At 42.4% G+C, this 23,202-nt stretch overlaps 1 protein-coding gene across 1 annotated transcript; it reads left to right on the top strand.

The window, feature by feature from the left end:
* The first annotated feature begins 201 nt into the window (after positions 1–201).
* Positions 202–23,202, top strand: LOC111150805 (mitochondrial pyruvate carrier 2). Its single transcript, XM_022508415.1, has 5 exons — positions 202–477; positions 11,750–11,790; positions 18,126–18,210; positions 18,701–18,812; positions 22,892–23,202. The coding sequence occupies exons 1-5, from the start codon at positions 369–371 to the stop codon at positions 22,926–22,928; spliced, it is 384 nt and encodes a 127-aa protein (XP_022364123.1). The 5' UTR covers positions 202–368; the 3' UTR covers positions 22,929–23,202.

Here is a 23,202-nt window from a genome sequence, read left to right as displayed (position 1 = left end):
GCCCCCGCCGCGGCGCGGGCCAATCCCCGTGGGCCGCTCAGCCTGCGCAGGCGCGCTGCCGCTAGGAAGTCAGGTTGGCTTGGGGAGGCGGTCCTTCTGGCACCTGTTGCCATGACTCCTCCCCACTCCGGGCGGCGGGAGGGAAGGAGGCGGACCCGGGGCGGGCCGTCGCGGAGCCTACGCCCCTCCGTGTTTCCAGGGCCCGGCCACCCGGCGGTTCGTGGGAGCCGCGGGAAGGGCGCCGCGGGCGAGAGGCGGGCGCGAGGTGCTGGGGCAGGACAAAGTGACGCGTGTCCTTCGCTGTCATCCAAGGAGGAGCCCGCGGCCGCTGTCCCCCTCGGGCGCCCACGACGCGCCGGTCCGCAGAGATGTCGGCCGCCGGTGCCCGGGGCCTTCGGGCCACCTACCACCGGGCCCTGGACAAGGTGGAGCTGCTGCTGCCGGAGAAACTGAGGCCGCTGTACAACCACCCGGCAGGTAAGGCGCGCCGCGCCGCTCCCACTCCCGGCCGAGGCCCAGCCGCTGCCCTCTGGGGGCCCGCCTGGCTGGGGCGGCCGGCCTCGTGCGCGCCGCCCGCGTCCGCGTCGCTCGTGGGCCGGGTCGCAGCGGGCGCGCTCCGCGACCTTCGTCGACGCACGGCCCTCCCGCGCGGGGCCTCGGGCTGGTCCTTCGCCCCTACAGCTGCCGGACGGGGCCCCGGGGACCGCCCGCCGGCTCTGCGGTGAAGGTCGCGCCGCCGCCCGCGCCGGTGGCCGGAGGCCTGCAGACGCGCCGGGCCCGCAGCCGCAGTCGCGTCCCGTCCCCGGGGCCCCGGTGTAACGGATGCGGCGCCGGCGTTCCCTGCCCCCGGGACGCAGCCGGCCCGAGTCCCGCGCGGTCTCCGCGCGTAGGCATGACCTTGGGGGAGACCCTGGATGGGCTCGTCGCGGCCAAACCGCTTCGTGGGACGTGGGCGGCGCCGCGCGTGGGTCCTTCCCGGACGCGGGCGGGAGCGCTCGGTCGTGCTCGGTCGTGCGCGTGGGTGGGACGCGAGCGGCCCCGGGAGGCCCGGAAGGTCCCGCCGGTCCCGCTCCGCGCTCTGGGCAGGGGGCTGGGGCCCGCGGCCCGCGGCAGGGCTGAGCCGGACGCCGTGGAGTCGGCCGCGCGGGAGCGCGGGGACGACGTGCTGTGAGGCTGGGGACCGACGTGCGGCCCAGAAGCGGCGCTTCCCGCCCACGCGGTCAAGGCCCTCAGCCGTCGGGGTCCGCGGGAAGGTGGCCCGTCCGCCCCGGAGTCTGCGGTGGCGGCGGACTGTCCCAGTGGTGCGCCGGCGAGACGGGCAGGACGGTCGTGTGGGGTGTGTACTGCACCCTTCGCAGCGGGGACCGTTGCGGAATTTTAAGGAGAGTTCAAGGAGAATTCTTTAAGAAGCTTATTCAGTTTATTTGCCTTTTAGGTTTTTTTTTTAACTAAATTTTTGGGAGTTGTGCTGTTTTGTTTTTAAGATTTTATTTATTTATTGGACAGAGAGCACAAGTAGGCGGAGAGGCAGTCAGAGAGAGAGAGAGAGAGAGACAGAGAGGAGGAAGCAGGCTCCCCGCTGAGCAGAGAGCCCCATGTGGGGCTCGATCCCAGGACTCTGGGATCATGACCTGAGCCGAAGGCAGAGGCTTTAACCCACTGAGCCACCCAGGCGCCCCTGTGCTATGTTTTTTGACGGGTTTTTCAGGAGGGAGGATTGAGCAATGCTTCTGCAGTAATCTGGCTGTTAGAGTCGACTGCATTGTGTGCCGTCAACTTTGACCCTCTTAAGCCTTGTGTTTGGGCTGCAGGGTAAGGCAGAGGAGGGCAGAGGAGGAGCAGCCTTAAAATGCTCCGGTGCAGAAGCAAAGGGTGGTTCTGTAGGATCCTTTCAGGACCTCGGCTCTAACCACTTGTCATTCCTGCTTTAGTCGTCTTTCAGTGTCAGGAGGAATTACCTTCACGTGTAGACTGAGCATCTCACCTGGGAATTCCTGGGTTGGTTCAGTTCCTGTAACTCCATTTTCAGTGTAGGGGGAGGAGGCCTGGCTCTGAAGCCTGACAGAGGTACGTCGAAATCTTGGCTGTGTGACCTAGACCCTGAAGCCCCCAGCCTTATTTTTCTGGTCTGTAAAATGGAGATAATAATTATCACTTAAGGATTGTTGTGAAAACTAAAAGATACGATGGCTTTAAAACCTTTAGCGGGGGCGCCTGGGTGGCCCAGTTGTCAAGCATCAGCCTTTGGCTAGGATGGTGATCCCAGGTGGGATCAGCCCCATGCTGAGCTCCCTGCTGGGTGGGAAGCCTGCTTCTTCTCCCACTCCCCCTGCTTGTGTTCCTTCTCTCGCTGTGTCTCTCTGACAAATAAATAAATAAAATCTTTAAATAAATTAATTAATTAAATAAAACATTTAGCAAAGTGTTTGTACTTAGACTCAAAAAGTGTTGGTTCCCTCCCTTCTAAGATTTTAACCAATATACATAGTAAGAATATCTATCATTCAGAAGTATTTGTGATTAAAAAGTTGGAGGCACATCCACGAAAAAATGCAAAAGCATGAAAAACATAACTGTCGGTCCATTGGTATTGAATAAAATCTGAGGAAATACTGATTATTCTCCAAGACTCATCATAGTGACTACGCAAGGTTTTTATGTGCTATTTTGCGTAATAGTATCTTACTGTATCCTCATTTAAATCTTAGACTACCTTCACATCCTGGAGGTTGTTACAATGATATGCAAGGCTAGGATATTAATAGTTGGATATCATACATTGAGGATTCTAAATATCTGAGATTTAATTTTATCACTGGCAGAATGTCTAGTCAGGAAACAAGAATGTGTCTTTATATAGATTTATACTAGAATTATAGTACTATTTTATATCACTATATCGTAATGATACATATTGTCGTTAGACCTGCAGCCTTCATCATTCATGTATGTGTTGTTCCCGGCACATTGTGATCCACCTTTATAGAGTAAGAATAGAGTTCCAACCAAATGTGTGTCCTAGCAAACTCGGTTCTCATAAGGTATGTCACTAACCCTAACTCTTCACCATCACCACCTGACTGTGAAAGTATGTGACTCTGCACAAACCAGCTGCACAGCTCTACTCCAGGCATTTGTCAGAAAAATGACCTTGAAGTCAGGATGACCAGTGTTTACTTAAAAGCTTAGTCGGGAGGAAAAAACATTAGTGAAGGAGTGTCATTCCTTTGTATTTTTGAGTCCCCAGATGGGGTGACTTGTCTCAAAGTATGCACAAAATGAAACACTGGAATGTAGGAAGAAAACAGTACAGCTTCTATTAATGCTTTGTATTATTTTATCCTTTTACATTTTCTATTCTGCATATATCTTATAAAAATAAATCAGTATAGTTGTATATATAGTTATGTAGAACACAATTGAGAGTTCTTTGGAGTCAACATATGTACATATACACATTTGTGTAAGTTATATATATAGTATATAAATACATACAATATATATGTAGAAGATACATGCTCAAAAAAAGGTTCTTTAAATGATAGGGTCCAGTGTTCAAAAGTAGTTAGGAGACCACAGCTCTAAAGAATCCAAAAACTATCGTAAAAGGTGTTCTCAAGGTATAAACTTCCTGTTATAAACAAGTTTTGGGGATATAATGTACAACATGGTGACTGTAATTAACAATACTGTGTTATATATTTGAAAGCTGCTAAGGGAGTAGATCCTAAAAGTTCTTATGACATGAAAAAAATGAGCTAAGTGAGGCAATGGTTACTAACAGAACTTATTATAGTAATAATTTTGCAGTATAAATATATATCAAATCATCATGTTGAATGTCTTAAATTAATATACTGTTATATGCCAATTATATCTCAATAAAACCGGGGGAAATGAATAACAAATAATAAAAATACATAAAAACTATCCTTTGACTAAGTCAGCCCAGAAAACAGTTTTCTGAACCATATCATTTTAGGTACCTCACCGTAGCTCTGCTTTTCTTGAGTTACATTTTGCCTTAAGTGGAAGAACTTTTGAAAAAATAGTTCTGTGAAGTCTGTCGCAGTGCTTAGTGGGCTGTTACTGGGAATTTTCTCTCCATTACATGATATTCTCCCTGTGAAGGCTTCAGATCTCGGTAAGATTTGCATTTCTCCTAGGTTTTTCCCATTTTATCTTAAGTATCTAAAGACTGTGTTTTAAAATAAAAAACAGGGGCATCTTTGTGGCTCAGCGTGTGACTCTTGATTTTGGCTCAGGTCATGATCTCACTGTGGTGACACTGAGCCCTGCAGCCAGCTCTGCGCTGAGTGCGTACAGCTTGGGATTCTCGCCCTCTGCCTCTCCCCCAACTGGAGCTCGCTCACTTGCTCTCTCTCCCTCTCAGTCAAATAAATAAAATCTTTAAAAATAAAATAAAAACATATTAGGCGAACCCACATTCACTGTGTCCATAAGGGGATATCTTTATCATGAAAATTCAAAATTAAATACTAAGCAGGGGCGCCTGGGTGGCTCAGTGGGTTAAGCCTCTGCCTTCAGCTCAGGTCATGATCCCGGGGTTCTGGGATCGAGCCCCGCGTGGGGCTCTCTGCTCGGTGGGGAACCTGCTTCCCCTCTCTCTCTCTCTGCCTGCCTCTGCCTACTTGTGATCTCTGTCTGTCAAATAAATAAATAAAATCTTTAAAAAAAATTAAATATTAAAGGAAATGGTGTTATACTAGACAGTCTAATACAACTTAGTTCAGAATATATATTGTTTTATTATATAAATAAAGCCAAATATAGATCAAGTAAATAAACAGTGTAGATGGCCACGTAGTTATGAATTAACATAGTTCTTTAGCATTTCTGTTAGAACTGTTTATTTTCTTGCTTCAGAGATTGAAGAATTTTAATGCCAGTCTAGAATAGATATGTATGTATGTACATATATGTGTGTGTATATATATTTAGATAACTGGATTATATTATATATCATGTCTAATATATATTATGTTGATATATACTGAATATATGGATATACATATATCTTTTTTTTTCCAGTAATAACCTCTGTTACCCTTAAACTTAAAGAATGAGAACCAAAATAAAAAGTTGGGATTTCACATACAACTGTAAAATATTGGTGAAAAGTAAGATATCTTTAAACCGGTAGCTGCCAAGAAGGTTGAATTGTTCCATATTTATCGAGGGTCTCCTGATACTAGGTCCTGTCCTGGCCCTTGGGATGTGTTAGTGAATAAAGTAAAATTCCCTACTCACAGAGATTTTATATTCTCAAAGGAGATCGTAAAAATAGTCTGGCTGTAGTTGTTAGTTTGATACTTATTACAACTTTTGTCCACTAACCTGATTTTAAGCTAATTTTAAGAAATTAAGAAAGACTATGCTTCACCTAGTTTTATTCAACAGATAGACCAAAGGAGAAGCAAGACCTAAGGAAGGCTATAAATAAGTTGACATTTCCAAGTCATGCAAGAACATTAATTTTGGCTATAAGAGGGTATGAAAATGTTTAAAGTATGGTATGACATAGTAGAAAGGAGTGTCAGAGATTTGTTTTCTTGTCCTTGCTCTATCTGGAACTACCATAACATCTAAGTGCCTTTTCCTCTTCAGCTGTTAAAATAGAGGAGCTTGGATTTTCTTTAAGGTCCTTTCAGCTGTAATAATCTTCACTTTGGTACTCTTACTAGAGCTTTTCTTAGTTTCGGACCTTTCAAGAAACTCATTTCATTGGGGTCAACTATGTAATTATTGTTAAGTTAGGGTTTGGGGATCTTAGTTTTTAACCCTTGCTGTGCTATGTATTTTACACAGGTAGTTCCATGTTTCTGGGCCTCCTTATCTTCCTAAACCTAGAAGTCATTGATTCTTTGTAACTGAACAAATAATATAAATTTAAAATGTGTCAACCCTAAAATGTTTATTAGCTATTTTAGCTAATTGTTTCATCTGTTATTTTACTTAGGCATTTGTACCAAAGCCTGTTTTCAATTGACATTTTAAGAATCATTATATACCTTTGATGTTTTAGGGGCTATCTGAGTGATGGCTGTTTCCAGGGCCTTTCCAAAAGTACAAAGATTACATGATTCTAAAATGGCAACCCAATCATGTTCTTAGTGTAAAATCAGAACTAGTTTTAGTACAAATAAAAATAAGTAACTTTTGACAGTCCATATCTATATCAAGGAGTAACATTTACAAATTCTAAGGATTTGTGTTAGTCACATGATAGCAAAGAGGGGATTTCTTAGTATATGAAACTTAGAAGAATGTTGAGGAATGTTAAAAGCAGCAAACCATAGGGAAACGATCTGAAAGGGACAAGAAGAAGCAGTGAAAAACATTAAATGAGAAACTTTATTTTTCACATTGGCACATCGCGAGCATCTCAATATTTGTATGTGTGCGTGTTTGCATGCATGTGACGTTATTCTATGCCAAGAAGGAAGTCTTTCCTCTGTACCTGAATTCATACGTGTCTAAATTGACTTGACTAAATTTTCTTGACTTGAAAATGATCAGTAAGATAAAATGAAAAGGTGAACTAAAGTCAGTTTTCTTGGGGCGCCTGGGTGACTCAAGGGGTTAAGCTTCTGCCTTCGGCTCAGGTCATGATCTCAGGGTCCTGGGATCGAGTCCCGCATCAAGTTCTCTGCTCATCAGGGAGCCTGCTTCCCTCTCTCTCTCTGCCTGCCTCTCTGCCTACTTGTGATCTCTGTCTCTCTGTCAAATAAGTAAATAAAATATTTTAAAAATAAAATAAAATAAGTTTTCTTGAAAATTTTTTGTTCTTTGTACGATAGGTATTGCTCAACCACTGTTTTCTTGACAATGAAGAAGACACTATTTGTTTGCATATATAGCTTTCCAACTCTGATTATTCGTGTCACTTGTCAGCATCCTCTGATATCTCAGAAACATTAGAAATTTAGAATGTCTTATAATACATATTTGCTAATGATATTTTTAAATTTAGTGCTTAGCAGTTGTTAAAATAATTGGAGGTTTGTTTTATAGTTTAAAATTATTCACTAACTAAAATATTCATACCTCTCTTGGTCCAGGTTCTAGCAACCATAATTACATGTTTGAAGTATTTTGTTCGGTTTGGTTGTGAGGAAGAGGAACGCGTAATATTTTAAAACTATCATCTGGCTTAGGGCAGTTGAGTAAATTAGTTACCAAGCAAACACTTACTGAAAAGCTCTACTGTTCATTAACTCTGAAGGAGCAAATATTTAAACTCATAAAGAAACCAGAAGAACCTAGAGGCATTGTTCAGGAAACAGTTTTGAGGGTGGCAAAGAAGGAAGCAACAGTTTTGAAGTAGGAAGAGAGGAATTGGCAGAGAAGTCCAAAGCCAGAGACCAAAATGATGTGTTGACGTACCCTTGAGTGATGGCGCCAGCCTCCTACAGGGATTAAAAAGTAAACTTCGTAATTGATATTGCATATGACTCAGAGACTTTGTATATGGGAAAGAAAAATAAGCCAGGTGTGCTGTGATAGGAATCCCAGAAGCTCAAGCTGAACCAGAGAGTTCGAAAAGATTGACTTATAGGATCAGTGCACTATGGCTTCAGACTTACGGGAAGAATTTTCGGGAGCCAGATAGGGGAGTGTTATGGTCTAAGAGTAGAGAGAGTAACTAATGAGTGGAAATCTGGTACAGCCCTGATGTAAAGGGAACCTGGTGTCCCTGGAGAGGAGTAAATTGCAGATTCTGCCCTTGAGGATGAAACCATGTCAAGGCATATCTGGTCAGACCTAAAATTTGAATATCCGTGATTAATGACTGTCCTGGACATGGTTCATTCAATTCAGTTCTGTTCACAAATGTTATTTGTTAAGGAAAACTAAGACATTGGCCTTGTCTTCACCTTGTCTAATTAAAGTGACAGATGCATAAATTAATCATTTTAATTGTTAAGTGCAGAAAACAGGAGAGCATTATAGGGGCTGCTTCGGGGGTTCAGAGAAGGAGCATTTGATGTAACCTGGAGCGGTTAAAGAAGGCTTCCTTGCGGAGACGAAATCTAAGATACGTTTTCAAAGGATACCAGGAGTTAGCCAGGTGAAGGAGAGGGAGAATACTGGGATATTCTAAGCATAAACTAAGGGTTAGAGTCATTAAACAGCAGGAAGCTAGTTGCATGCTTGCCTAGCTTATCAGTCCGCCGTCTGTTAGGTGGGGCTACAAGTGTGAACACTGTCTAGCCACTAGCTTCAAGGAGGTCATAATTTGATTGGTAAGTGGATAGACTACTAACTATAGTACAGTATTTACAGTACAATACGATTGATTTTAAATCTCTTTGTATTAAAATCACATTGAATTAATGAATTTAATAGCTGTAAGAACAATGTGAGTTAGTTTGAGAGGGATACAGAAATATTAATGACTATGTTAAATTGTGGAAGATATTAAAAAAATGTGTAACATTGCCATCACTTAATAATGTTAAAGGCAAGCAATAGTTTATACTATTTATGTGACACTTTTGTAGAACTACTTAATAAGCAAAAGTTATAAAGACAGCAGATGCCATTTTTACATTTTTCAAATTTCTCTCAGTGTTATTAACCAACTACCTTTTTTTTAAGATTTTATCTTTTTTTTTTTTAAGATTTTATTTATTTGACAGAGAGGCAGGCACAGAGAGAGAGGAGGAAGCAGGCTCCCTGCTGAGCATGGAGCCCGACGCGGGGCTCGATCCCAGAACCCTGGGATCATGACCTGAGCCAAAGGCAGAGGCTTTAACCCACTGAGCCCCCCAGGCACCCCTATTTTATCTTTTTTTAAGTAATCTTTACACCTGGCGTGAAGCTCGAACTTACAACCCTGAGATCGAGTCACATGCTGTACCAACTGAGCCAGCCAGGTGCCACAAACTAACTGCTTTTGATAGTAATTTAGCCAAAATGCAATCCCCAAAAAGGAGTGTTATCATTGAGCTCATTTTTACTTTGAGATGATGGTATTACCTATGTGTGAAACTAGTTGCAACTTTGAGAAAAGCACATTAGAATTAAGTTTTCCTAAAATGTTAGCTTCCAGGTGTGACTTTACTTAAACAGCATTCTTGTGCTTAATTAATAAAAACCAGCACTGTATTTTATTTTCCAATATATCCCCAGTGGTAGGTACACTATAAGGCATGCAGTAATTATTGTGGGTGAATGAATGGTCTTCTCTGCAACAAATTAAACCCAGAACCACAACTAGGTTTTAACTTAACTCATTGCCTTTTCAGCTTCACTGTCTTTCTTTTGTGTTTGTTTTTTTTTTAAAGACTTTATTTATTTATTTGACAGAGATCACAAGAAGGTAGAGAGGCAGGCGGGGTTTGGCGGGGGTGGAAACAGGCTCCCCTCTGAGCAGAGAGCCTAATGTGGCCTCAAACCCAGGACCCTTAGATCTTGACCTGAGCCGAAGGCAGAGCTTAACCCACTGAGCCACCCAGGTGCCCCACTATCTTTCCTTTGTTTTGTTTCTAAATAATAAGTTTAAGTCAGATTTATCTTTTAAATGTTATTCATAAGTGAATAAAAATACGTAATCATTAGTGACAGTGAACGCTTGCCTTCTGTGGGAAGACTGGATAAATGCGTCTTTACCTGCTGGTGCTGTTGAGAAATACTAGTTGGGAGTAGATGCAGAGAAGTAAAACGTGTTATGCTTGGATGATGATGCCGTTGCAGGTGTGATTTTGGTTATCCACAAAAACAAATAATTTATTCCTGCAAAGCAAAGTAGAATACTAAGGCAACAATAATAGTCATGAGTATAATAGGATTTTAAAACTTTTGAATTTGCTAGTAAATCACTGTTTTCTTAATTTGTGTGTTGAGAAATAAATGTGGGGTGCCTGGGTGGCTCAGTCGTTAAGCGACTGCCTACGGCTCAGGTCATGATCCCAGGGGCCTGGAATGAGCCCCGTGTCGGGCACCTTGCTCAGCAGAAGACCTGCGTCTCCCTCTCCCACTCCCCCTGCTCGTACTCCCTCTCTCGCTGTCTCTCTCACTCTCTGTCAGATAAATAAATAAAATCTTAAAGAGAGGAAGAAAAGAAAGACGCGTGTTTGTTGGTGCAGTGTGTGAGAGCACACCCACCACATCACGTAGTCTGACATACATTGGATTTAGCCTGCTTAGTTATATTTTAAATTATCATGGACCAAAGTCTGTTTCTTTCCTGTCCCTGTAGCCTCTTGAAGGTTAAATGAGATATGTGATTTAGAAGAGTTAAAAGTGGGCAGTCATGTAGTTAAAGAGCTCGGAGGCTTAGGTTCCAGTCACAGTTCTGTTGCTTACTGGCCGTCCCCCCTGGACAGGGTCACGGATCTGCTCATGGTAAAATGAAGGGTTTAGGTTAGATGAACTTGGAGTTTCCTTCCAGCTCTGAAACATTGTATTTCTCAAATTCTGTGTTATCTAGGAAACCAGAATTTTTTTCAATGCCACCAGCATTTATTTAACATTTTGCAAAAGGCCAGTGGATACCAGTATAGCTAAAATAACAACCCCGCTGTTACGGAGCTTAGAGATCTAAGTCTTTCCCCTTTCTCATGTGAACCTTAATATTAGGTTCATTACTTTATCCCCCGCCCTGAAGATTTTATTTATTTGACAGAGAGAGAGATCACAAGTAGGCAGAGAGGCAGGCAGAGAGATAGGGGGAAGCAGGCTCCCTGCTGAGCGGAGAGTCCGATGTGGGGCTTGATCCCAGGACCCAGGGATTGTGACCCAGAGCCGAAGGCAGAGGATTAACCCACTGAGCCACCCAGGTGCCCCTAGGTTCATTACTTTGCTAGAGAGGTGCCTGTGTGGCTCAGTGGTTTAAGCCTCTGACTTTGACTGAGGTCATGATCTCACGGTCCTGGGATCAAGCCCCTAGTCCAGTCTCCCTACTCAGCAGGGAACCTGCTTCTCCCTCTCCTGTCTCCCCACCACTGCTCTGTCTCTCTCTCTCTCAACTAAAATCTTAAAAAAAAAAAATTTTTACTACAATATATAGACTTTTTATAAGAGCTTTCACTATCATACATATGACAGTACATCATTTATAATAAATATTAATAGAATTAGTGAATATTTAATAGTTTACTGAGGCTCATATCACAAAATCTCTATAATTTCTAATTTCTCCAATTTAGAGATTATCCTTAAGCGAACTAACGTGAAGTTTCATGTTCAAGGCAGAACTTTGGTAATGGTTTCCACACCGTCTGTTACACTTTTGATAATTTTTAATGGGCCACAAAAATACAAATAACTGACAAGGAAATCAAAACAACTTGAATATGAGGTTGATACTGCGGTGACCTTCTAAATGTTAACAAATACACAGGATGCAGAAAGGATAGTACAAATGATTAGAAATGGATCGCTAAATTTTGGGGATTTTGAAATGTGGTGATGGCTTAAAAGACCTGTGTAACCGTAAAAGACTTAAAGATAGAGAACAAACAGGGTTGATGGAAGGAGGTGGGTGGGGGTTGGGTTAGATGGGTGATGGGTAGCAAGGAGGGCACTTATGAGAGCCCTGGGTGTTGTATGTAAGGGGTGAATCCATGAATTTACTCCTGAAACCAATATTGCAGTGTATGTTAACTAACAAGAATTTTTTTTAAGTAAACAAAATTTGAATTAAAAATTTGAAAAGAAAAAAAAAGGACATATAAAGTAGTTAGTTTGTTTCTAAATTTTTCTATTTTTTCTTTTTTTTCAGGTCCCAGAACAGTTTTTTTCTGGGCTCCAATTATGAAATGGGTAAGTCTTGAGTTTTTACAGAAGCTACTGAAAAAAAATTTCTTTAAATGGAACTTACTAATTTGAAGTCATCTTTATGAAGAATGTACTTTTTAAATATTCATGGCCTGTCTGGAGATGATTTCATTCAAATAATCTCAGATGTGCCATTTTTACTGCATAAAGTGCACTACCTAGTTGGATTGTACTGAGCTCTTGAGATAAAAGACCTTCTCTGAACATAATTGTTACCAAAAAGCTTGTAATTGGGACGCCTGGGTTGCCAGGGTCAGTTGAGCTTCTGCCTTCTGCTCAGATCATAAGCCCTGGGGTCAAGCCCTGCTTCCGTGGGGAGCTTGCTTCTCCCTCTCCCTCTAATCCCTTCCCCCCACACCTCCAGCTTGTGCTTTCTCTGTCTCAAATAAATCAATAAAATCTTAAAAAACAAACAAACAAACAAACAAAAACCTGTAATTGTGAGCCCTTGAAACTGAAACTTCCTTCCAAGATTTTATGATTAAGGCAAACATTTAACTAATTAGAACCCCCCCAGATTAACTTTTATTATTAATTTAGTATGTGAACTGAAGATACCAATACCAAAATGCAGGCAAGGGAAGTTAGTCTCAAAAAATAGGAAAAAATTATCTAAGGCTGTGTATTAACATTTGGTAAATGGCAGAGGCTAGGACTTCGGAGTCCAAGACCAATGCTTTTTACCTTATGCCAGAGTTTCCATTCCTAAAGTTCTCATTTAGCTGAAAAGAGGTAATTGTGAAAACAATAAAACAGATAATTCATTTTCTCTTGAAAAGGCCAGTTTGGGCTATAGCAGCAATTCTCGAAGTGTCGCCGCTAGACCTGATGCTTTGGCGTGCCGGGAATGTGTTAGAAATGCAGATTTTCACTCCATCTTAGGTGTACTAAATCTGAAACTCGGGATGGAATGCCCAGTAATTTGTGTTCTAATAAGCCCTCCAGGTCATTCGGACCCCTTCTAGAATTCGGAAAGCACTGGTCAAGTACTGGTACTGTACAAGGACTGGTAGTCATTTTTTATTTTTTAATTGTAGTAAACTACACATAAAATTTAACATCCTAACCATTTTTTTCGTGTTAAGTACATTCCTGTCTTGGTGCAGCTGATCCCCAGGACTCCTTTTGTCACGCAGAGCCAAGCCACCACACCAGTTGAGCAGCTCTGCATTCCCTGCCCCAGCCTTGGCGACCACATTTTACTTTCTGTCTCTATGAATTTTACTACTCTTGGTATCTCAGAGAAGTGGATCTTACAGGATTTGTCTTTTTGTTCTTGGCTACTTAGCACCATGTCCTCTGGGTTTATCCATGTTAACAAGTGTCAAATTTTCCTTTTTTTTTTTTAAGTTTGAATAATACTCCATTTTACAGATACCACATTTTGCATAACCATCCATTGTAGATTCACACTTAAGTTGCTTCCACCTTTTGGCCATTCTGAACAGTGCCGCGTGCGCGGGCATACATCTCTCCCAGGCGCCGCCTGCTGGTCTCTGGGCCATATACCTGGAGATGGAGCTGCGGCGTCAGTATTCCTTTGAGCACCTGCCCCGGCAGCACCGTTTTCCATCCCCACCAGCAGTTGGTAAGGACTCCGGTTTCTCTGCATCGCCCTCCGGCACAGTTACTTCCTAACGGCCCTCTTAGTGGGTGTGAAGCAGTAGTTCATTGTGGTTTTGATCTGCATTTTCTAATTAGTTACGGGGAGAATCTGTTCTTTTCCTGTGCTTACTGACCATTTGTATATCTTTGGAGAACTGTCTATTCAGGCCCTTTGTCCATTTTTTAATCGAGTTGTTTTTTGTTGAGTTGTCGGCCATTTTAATTTTCATAATCGTATTGTTTTCAATTGTCAGAACAATGTCAGAAATTCAGTTGTAAAATCTCAGTAGTTGAGAATGTTAGAACTGGCTCCCCCTCAATCTTATGACCTCGGGCAAGTTAAGTCAGCTATTTTGTCCCCTGGCCCATAAAATGACTAGAGTAGATTCATGCTTGGGAGCTGCATTTTACAGACAACTAGGGAGAAGTTCTTTTTGTTATTATTATTTATATTGTTAAAAATCAAAATTCAACCACAGCATCCAATTTAGTGAGTAGAGGGGAACTCCCAAGGGCCATAGAAAGAGAATGTTTTTCAAAGCAGGACAAGGAAGTCATAAACTTTTGGAAAAAAGGATTATTTCCAGGTGAGGTCACCTTCAGTTGGCGACAAAAGAAAGGATCTTAGTAGATGAATTATCTCCTTTCTTTGGGGAACAGGGAGAGAGTGCCCAGGTGACCTCATTGGTGCGAACCAGAAAATTCCTAAGTGACTGGTTAGGACTGCATTCGGGGGGGAGGTTGAAAGTGCGGCCACGTTAGGTATTGGTGACTTGGCCTAAGTGACGCCACTCTGGGCCTGTGGTTTTCTTTTTAACAATATATTGAGAAAAGGTCCCATCAGTTAAAAAAAAAAAGTTTAAGCATATCATGTTTAATGCTTGTGCTCCCTCAAAATGATGAAGTTCTAGAACATACGTGAGGTTCGGTGCGTGAGGTCTGGAACCAATGACCAAGAAAGAATTCTTGAGACATCTTTGGTGCAAAATGGTGGTTTATTAAAGCCGGAGGACAGGGCCTGTGGGCAGGAAGAGCTGCCGCCCTGGGCTGTGAGGGGTGGCAGTTATGTACCATGGGGGTGGGGGGGTGAGGAAAAGGGAGGGTTCGGTGGGACTTTCGTGTGCCAAGAGGACCTGCAGGATCCCGGATACCAGAGGCGTTGCCGTCGCCAGGGTACTTTTGCCCTTTTTAGCAAGCTATTAAGATAGTTGGGAGGTTCCTAAAGAATGTCACACATGTCCCACCGAGCAGTTGGGGGTGCAAGGTGTCAGCCGTTTGCTTTGTCCTCGCCGGCCTTCTGTCGCCTCACCGGAAACCCCGCAAACGAGCGTTAGCTGGGTCGGCGCGGCCCTGACTGCCGGGCTCTTGCAGACGCAGCGTGTTTCTGTCCTGCGTGGCGTCTCTCACAGCCTTTCCCACCGCGCCTTCGCGAACGCCACAGGAGAGAGGCTGCGGGTGTTCCCCGAAAGCGCCGCCGCTACTCAGGGCGGAAAGCCAAGCGCGGAGGGCCGAGCCGAGCCAGAGCGGAGCCGCGTCCCCGCCGGCGCGGAGGTTACTGAGGAGGTTACTGAGGAGCGAGCGAGGCTGCTTTGGTCGCGCGTCTTTCAAGCCCTCCGCAGAGCAGGCGCCGTCCGGAAGTGAGAATAACGGTCGCTTCCCTAACTGTGCCGCCCCGCACGCCGTCGGGTTTTTTCTGGACTTGGTAGGTAATTAGTAAGTCCTCTGCACCCACTTTCGGTTACTAAAGACGGGGATTCTGTACATGGGCTTGTGGTTTTGTGGCCGTGAACCGAACGGGAGTCGCCGATGTCGCCGCACCCTGCACCCCGTCCTGCCGTGGGAACCCTTACTGCGCGGGGCGCGGGCGCCGGTCTGGTCGTCCGCCTCCGCGGCCGAACCCCGCGTCCTCCCGCAGCAGGCGAGATCGGCCCCTCGCGTGCACGGTCCTGTTTGCTGGGAGAAGACTCTGCAGGAGAGGCCCAGGACTAGAATTCTAGGGTCCAGGGGCGCCTGGGGGGCTCAGTCGTCAGGCCTCTGCCTTCGGCTCAGGTCCTGATCTCAGGGTCCTGGGATCGAGCCCCGCATCGGGCTCCCTGCTCCGCGGGGAGCCTGCTTCCCCCCGCCCCCCCCCTCTGCCTCTGTTCTGCGCTTGCTCTCATGCTGTCTCTCGCTCTCTCTTAAGTAAATAAAATCTTAAAAAAAAGGTCTGGGTCCAGACTGAATTCTGAATTTTAGTGTAGACTTTAGTAGCCAAGTTTGTCTTGTAAGCTGGTTTATTCTATTTGTAAACGTTATACATTCACATGAATTACTTTCCTTAACACAATGGGATTCGTAAAGGACATGATGGAAATTATTCTACAGTAACTATTAAAGATAAGATTCAATTTCATTATTCATTCAACTTCACACATAGTTTTGTGTTTACTTTGAATAAATACGTTTATGTAGTAATTCTCATGACTACAATGGAATTTCAGATGCTTTTTAAATGGTAATAGAGATTATGGTAATCTGGTTGCCGAGCCATGACGGAGGAATAGGTGGTGTAGAGCACCGGCAGAGGAAGGAAAATCTCTCCTGCAGTTTCTCGTAACACAATTTTTATAAACTGTGCACATGTTTAACATAAATGGTGATACCTACAGAGCAGAAATAGAACAGTTGAGGTTGAGCAGGTTAAAAGTCAGTGGGACAGGAAAAAAAAAACACTTGAAATTTTTGGTGCCTGCCACTAATGGTCCAGTAAGAAACCCTATTAGTATGATGTATGAATGTCTTTTTTTTAATATTTATAATGTGTTATCTGCTTATTAATTTAACTAAAATGCAGATCAAAGCCAAAACAAACATTCAAAACTAGTGTGATTAAAAAAAAAACTAATGGAAATTATATTATTATTTTCTTCCTCTTCTCTGTCTCAGCACTGGAAATTATATAGTAATCATATATCTATAAAAGTATAATTGATTGCTTAAGTATTATTTCTAGAACCATTATTAAAAGAGTAAGAATTATTTACTCTATAACAAATTTGGGGTTCTCTTTGACCTCAAATTTGCCACAACTTAGAAGTTTACTTATTTTATCAATACTCTGGTGTTTCTTTGATCTGATCCACCAATGTTTTGAAACACCGACAGTATGATATACTCCTAAGTGCCTTGTTGGGTATCTGTCTCCTTTAAAAGCATCTATTTTAAGTTCATGTTGAAATCATGCATAGTCTTCTGATGACAGCATCACGGTGCAAACTGCCTTGTTCTCTGGTGAGGACACTTCTTTTGTTACGTCTTTACTTTATGTACCTATTATTCCGGACCGTCGGATGCTCATTCATCTATGGCAGTTATCCTCGACGTGGAATATTGCCGTCTCGGGCCTCGTATGCTCTGAATTAAGAATTTCAGACGATACTTGCTCAGAACGGGTGTGGAGTCCTTCTTAGCCGCTTGTGTTGAAACCAGAGTCATTGAGGGCAAAGTGGATCATCGTAAAAAACGAACCTTACATACCTTAAATATTTTATTTTCCCTTAGTATATATTCATTTGCCAGTCCTCTGTAAGGCTAAAGTTTTTATTTGCGGATGGATCCACTTGTTTTGAGTTCCACATTTTCTACTTTGGATGAATCACGCTGTGGTGCACCCTGTATGATTTTCACTTCAGGGCTGGCTGGCTTGGTCAGTGGCGTGCACCCCGTGTTGGGCTCCCTGCTCAGTGGGCAGCCTGCTTCTCTCTCCCTGTGTCGTTTTCCGCCCTTCCCCCAGCTTGTGCTCTCTCTCTGCTCTCTCTCAAATAAATGAATAAAATCTTTTTTAACAATCACAATCCTGGGGCGCCTGGGTGGCTCAGTCATTAAGCCTCTGCCTTCGGTTCAGGTCATGATCTCAGAGTCCTAGGATCGAGCCCCACACTGGACTCTCTGCTCAGCGGGAAACCTGCTCCCCCCTCCCCCTGCTTCTCTGCCTACTTGTGATCTCTGTCAAATAAATAAAATTTAAAAAAAAAAGCAGAGAAGAAGTGACTGTGTTGTATACTTTGACGTTAAAGAAAAATTATGCAACTTGAAAACTAAAATTACAACAGAGCTTTTCTGATACTTCCACTTTTTTTTTTTTTTTTTAAGATTTATCTTTCTGTTCCAGAGAGAATGCACATAAGAACACGAGGTTGCGAGGGTGGGGGTGGGGTTGTTGGACACAGGGAGAAGGAGAGAGAAACTCAAGCAGAGTCCATTCTACCATGAGATCACAACCTGAGCTGAAACCAAGAGTCAGGATGCTTTACCAACTGCACTACCCGGACACCCCTGGTATTCCCACTTTTTAAAAAAGAATTAACATTGACAAAAATATGAAAGGAGGAATCTACAGATTACCTTAAGTAGTTTTCCAGCACCCTCCGCACCAGTGGTTTCCAACATGTATAATTTCTTATGTGGAAAAAGTACCATTTGTGAGGATACCTGCACACTACTGAGTTTCAGGTTTATGAGGGTGTTTCATGTGGTTAACAAAACATAAATTCAGAAAGCATTCCTGAACTCACTGTAGTTTTTCGCAAGGATACGTTTCCTTACTGCATGGATACTAAAACAGTAGCAACAGTCGTGTGAAAATCTCCGAAATAGGTTTGTGTTTTATGTAAAGTTAAGAATTATTACTGCACAGTCATGATACCTTTTCTCTTGCTGTGTGTTAACGTTTCCAGGGCTTGGTGTGTGCTGGCTTGGCTGACATGGCCAGACCTGCTGAGAAACTGAGCACAGCTCAGTCTGCTGTTTTGATGGCCACAGGTAAATCAAATGAATAGTCTCTGTGTTCCAGTTAGGACATTCAGTATTTTTGTTTTGTTTTACATCGGTTTATTTAACAGTTTAATGTTTGAAGCATCTACACACACTCAAACACATAAACACACTCACAAGGAATTAACAGTGTTCTCGCTGGGAAATTATTATAGATAGAGAAGGCAGAAGAGGGTTACTGTGAGTAAATATCTGCATGGATTTAGTTTTTTATGTGTTTGCCATGAACCTGTTTTTAAAAGTGGGAAAAAATAATTGTTTGCCCTGTAAAGATTCCCTGTTGATATAAGAATTACATATTTTGTTTAACACTGAACTACAGCAACTTTATTACACTCAAAGTATAGCATTTCCTTTTCCTTTATCCTACATAATGTTGTCATGGTCTTATTTATAATTATTTTACTCTAATACTGAGTGTTCAGAAGATACTGCAGCAGTACCTATGCTTTAAAAAAAAAATATTTTGTTTCAACAGGGTTTATTTGGTCAAGATACTCACTTGTAATTATCCCCAAAAACTGGAGTCTGTTTGCTGTTAATTTCTTTGTGGGGGCAGCAGGAGCTTCTCAGCTCTTCCGTATTTGGAGGTAAGCCTATCAAAGGTGTAAAAAAAATCTGCCTCAGAAGCCACCCAGGTGGCAGTGCTGGGTTTTTTTTGTTGTTTGTTTGTTTGTTTGTCTGTCTGTTTTTAAGATTCATGTATAATGCTAGGATGGGATATGCCTAAAGCAGAAATTTCCAGATAAGTTGGGGGGTTAAGTTAAAAGTGTTAAATAGTATGTTTGCTACCTAGGTTTTCAATCTGTGTAATATGTAGATATGTAGCCTGTGCATACAATCTGTTTTAAGGCAACACTTTGTGAAATATTAAATAGTTTTCTCCATGAACCTTTTATCACTCAGTTTAAATTATATGTAATAAAGTGGGACCTAAATATGTATGGTTATGTAGTGTTGGAAATGCTCTTTGGAGGGAGGCTACTGGTTTTGTCTAAGTGTTCCATGAGCATTTGGAAATGTTTAAAACTTTATAGGCATGCCTTATTTTCTTTCATTTCATTTCATTGTGCCTCACAGATCTTGTACATTTTTACAAATTGAGGGTTTGTGGTAACCCTGCATCGAGCAAGTCTGTCCACACCATTTTCCAACAGCATTTGCTCCCTTCATGTCTGTGTGTCACATTTTGGTAATTCTCACCATATTTCAAAAATTGTCATTATTATATTTGTTATGAGGATCTGTGATGAGTGATCTTTGATGTTACTACTGTCATTGTTGGGGGGTGGGGAGCGCCACAAAGCACGCCCGCATAAGACAATGAGCTTAACTGATAAATGTGCGTGTTCTGACTCCCGCCACCGACCCGCCATCCCCCGTCTCTCTCCCTCCTCAAATCTATCTCCCTATTCCCTGAGATGCAGCAATATTAAAAATAGGCCAGTTAATAAGCCTGCAGTGGGTCTCTTTCCTTTCTAGTGAAAGGAAAGAGTTATATGTCTCTCCTTAAAACAAAAGCTAAAATAATTAAGTTGATTTAGACATGTCAAAAGCCAGTGAGATAGGCCAAAAGGTGACCTCTTGTGCTCAACATTTAGCTAAGTTACGAATGCAAGGAAGCGTTCTTGAAGGGACTTAAAAGTGCTACTCCAAGTGGACACGTGACTGACAGGAGAGTGAAATGGCCTATCACTAACATGGAGAAAGTCTTAGTGATCGGGATAGAAGCTCAGACAGCCACAACGTTCCTTTAAGCCTAAGCCCAATCCGGGGTAAGGCCGTCACTCGCTTCAGTTCTGTGAAGGCTCGGAAAGATGAAGAAGCTGCAGAACAGAAGTCTGAAGCCAGCAGAGGTTGGGTCACGTTGTTCAAGGAAAAGCCATCTCCATGACATAAAAGTGAGTGCTGATGTAGAAACTGTTCAGAAGATCTAGCAAGTTAGTTCATGAAGGCGGCTACAGTTAACAGATCTTCAGTGTATAGGTGAAACAGCCTTGTATTGGAAGAAGATGCCATCCAGGACTTTAATAGTTTGGAGAGGAGAAGTCAGTACCTGACTTTAAGGCTTCAAAGGACAGGTTGATTCTCTTGCTAGGGGCTAATACTTTACGTTGAAACCAGTGCTCATTTACCATTCTGAAAATCCTAAACACCTTAAGAATAATACTAAATCTACTCTCCTTGTGCTCTACAAATGGAACAACAAAGCCAGGATGATAGCACATCTGTTTACAACATGGCTTCCTGAATATTTTTAAACCCACTGCTTGGGGAAAAAAGGTTCCTTTCAAAACATTTCTGCACATTGACAATGTACCTCGTTACTCCAGAGCTCTGATGGAGATGTACACCAAGATTAGTGTTGTTTTCATGCCTGCTAACACAGCTTCCATTCTGGAGCCCGTGGATCAAGGAGTTGTTTCAATTTTCAGGTCTTCTTCTTTAAGAAATACACTTGTAAGGCCATAGTTGCCGTACATTTTGATTCCTCTGATGGATCTGGTCAAGTAAAATGAGAACGTTCTGGAAAGGATTCCCCGTTTTAAATGCCATTAGGAAGATTTGTGATTCATGGGAAGAGGTCAAAATATCAATGTTAACAGGAGTCTGGAAGGAGTTGATTCGAACCTGCATGGATGACTTTGAGGGATTCAAGACTTCAGCGGAGGAAGTAATGGCAGATGGGGTGGACACAGCCAGAGAACTAGCAGGCGACGTGCAGCCTGAGGATGGGACAGAACTGCCACCATCTCAGAGTCAGACTTGAACGGACGAGGAGTTGCTTCCTGTGGATGAGCCAAGAAAGTGTTTCCTGAGTTAGAATCTGCTCCTGGTGAAGATGCTGTGAGGACTGTTGAAATGACGACAAAGGATTCAGAATATTACGTAGGGTTTGAGAGGATCGATTCCAGTTTTGAAAGAAGTTCGACTCTGGGGTAAAATACTATCAGAGGGCATCGTATGCTACAGAGAAATCATTTGTAAAAGAAAGAATCAATTGATGTGGCAACTTCCTTCTTGTCCTGTTTTAAGAAGCTGCCACTGCCACGTCAACCTGCAGCAACCACCATCACCCAGGTAGTCAGCAGCCACCAGCACTGAAGCAAGGCCCTCCAGCAGCGAAAAGATTACGACTCACTGAAAGCGTAGATGATGGTTGGGAATTTTTAGCAATATTTTAAAATGAAGGTATCTACCTTTTTTCTAGACATAATGCTATTGCACACTTAATAGACTATAATACAGTATAAACATCACGTTTATGTGCACGGGGAAACCAAAATACTCATTGGCTTGCTTTATCGTGATACTTGCTTTTGTTGTGCTGGTCTGGAACGGAACCCGCAGTTTCCGAAGTTCGCCTGTGCTCGGTGTCGGTGGCTGGCTGACACTCTAGAGTGAGCGCATCTTAGATGAAGGCTCTGGCTTTATTTGAACCCCAGAACCTTTCTAAATTACAAAACAATGTTCTTTGGCTAAAAAAAATAAATGATCTCAATAAAGAAATAGAAAATATTCAGTTTTAATTTACCTCTCAGAAGGCATTCTATTCTGCAGAGTATAGTATATCCTCATTTTACTCATCTTTATGATCCCTGGGTTTATAATTTAACCCTTTCATAATCATCAAGCACGGGTTGGATAGATGAATGAATAACTCATTCTACAGTATGTCTGCTGTCTGACCAGCATTTTAAAAGCTAACTTATGTCAATATAAACTTCAATTTGTACAGTGATTTTATTCACAAGTATTTTTCTCATCCACCATTTCATTTTAACTTTATATTAACTCAGTAGTAGAGCTAAGGAAATGCTAAGTGCAACATTCAGAACTATTTCTAGACCAAAAACGCAGATACAGTTTGACAAAAGGATTTTTGGCACCTTTCAGTCACAATAGCAAGTTGGGAGATCTAGTTAAAAATATAAATATTGGACACTGGAGCATTTAGAAAAATCCTGTTGAGTATTTGAAATCAGAACCTTTTGAGAAACTTGGGAGGTGTGGTAGACTTCATGCAACACGTTACTTTTTGTGCTTACAGTGTTGTCTACTCTCATCGTCTGGGAAGAGTGGCCAGTGAAGCTCAGGGAAGGGCTCTGTGGCTTTGTGGTTTGTTCTTCTTTAGATGAATGAGAGTTGGAAAAGGAGGCCTTAGCTTTACTCTCCTGCTGACCCAGAGTTTACAGTCGGCTAATAACTCAGTAACCTGCCTACACACAAAAGTACATTTTATTTTTAATGATTAGACACGATCCCATTCCCAATTTATTTTATTCTTAGGAAAGATGTTCCATGAGTATAAAATAAAAAGTTCTAAATGACCAGATTTTGCTGAATTATATATATGTATGTTCGTATGTTTGTTATACTCTTATATAATTCAAGAATGAAAGTATTCACCCAAATAATACTTTTGTATAAGAAACAGCATGTCAGTTCGTTGTTAAAACTCTTTGGCATTGGAAGCCAGATGCACATAAAATCTTGAAGTCACTCTCCCTTCTGCCTGGTTTACCTGCACGCCCCTGAGAAGACCATAGAGCCACAGTGATACAGCCTCCTGATAGAGAAAGAACGTGGAGTATACTTCCCATTCCCTTCTTACCACACATTTATCTCTTGTGATTCGTTATTGTGTTTCTTTCTGTTTCCTTTATAGATATAACCAAGAACTAAAAGCTAAAGCAAACAAGTAAGAGTTCCTGACCAGCTGAACAATCTAGACGTGGATAGAACCACTGGGACTAATTTGACTTACTATTTAGCTATGGATAAGGTGATATTAACTGTGCTACTGTTTGGAAGGCATAAAAAAATCAGATTGTAAACTGGGGGCTAATACGATTCAACAGAAAAATAAAGCAAACTTTTAATAACAGTGTTTCTTTATATATGACTTAAGGAACTTATCTATGGATATGAGTAAATTTTTTCCTACCATTTACCCATAATAAATCATACTTGCTCCTA

This window comes from Enhydra lutris, unplaced genomic scaffold (assembly GCF_002288905.1).
Source record: "Enhydra lutris kenyoni isolate GAN:26980312 unplaced genomic scaffold, ASM228890v2 scaffoldscaffold24, whole genome shotgun sequence".
NCBI classification, from domain to species: Eukaryota; Metazoa; Chordata; class Mammalia; order Carnivora; family Mustelidae; genus Enhydra; species Enhydra lutris.
This window is presented reverse-complemented; position numbering and strand designations above follow the sequence as displayed.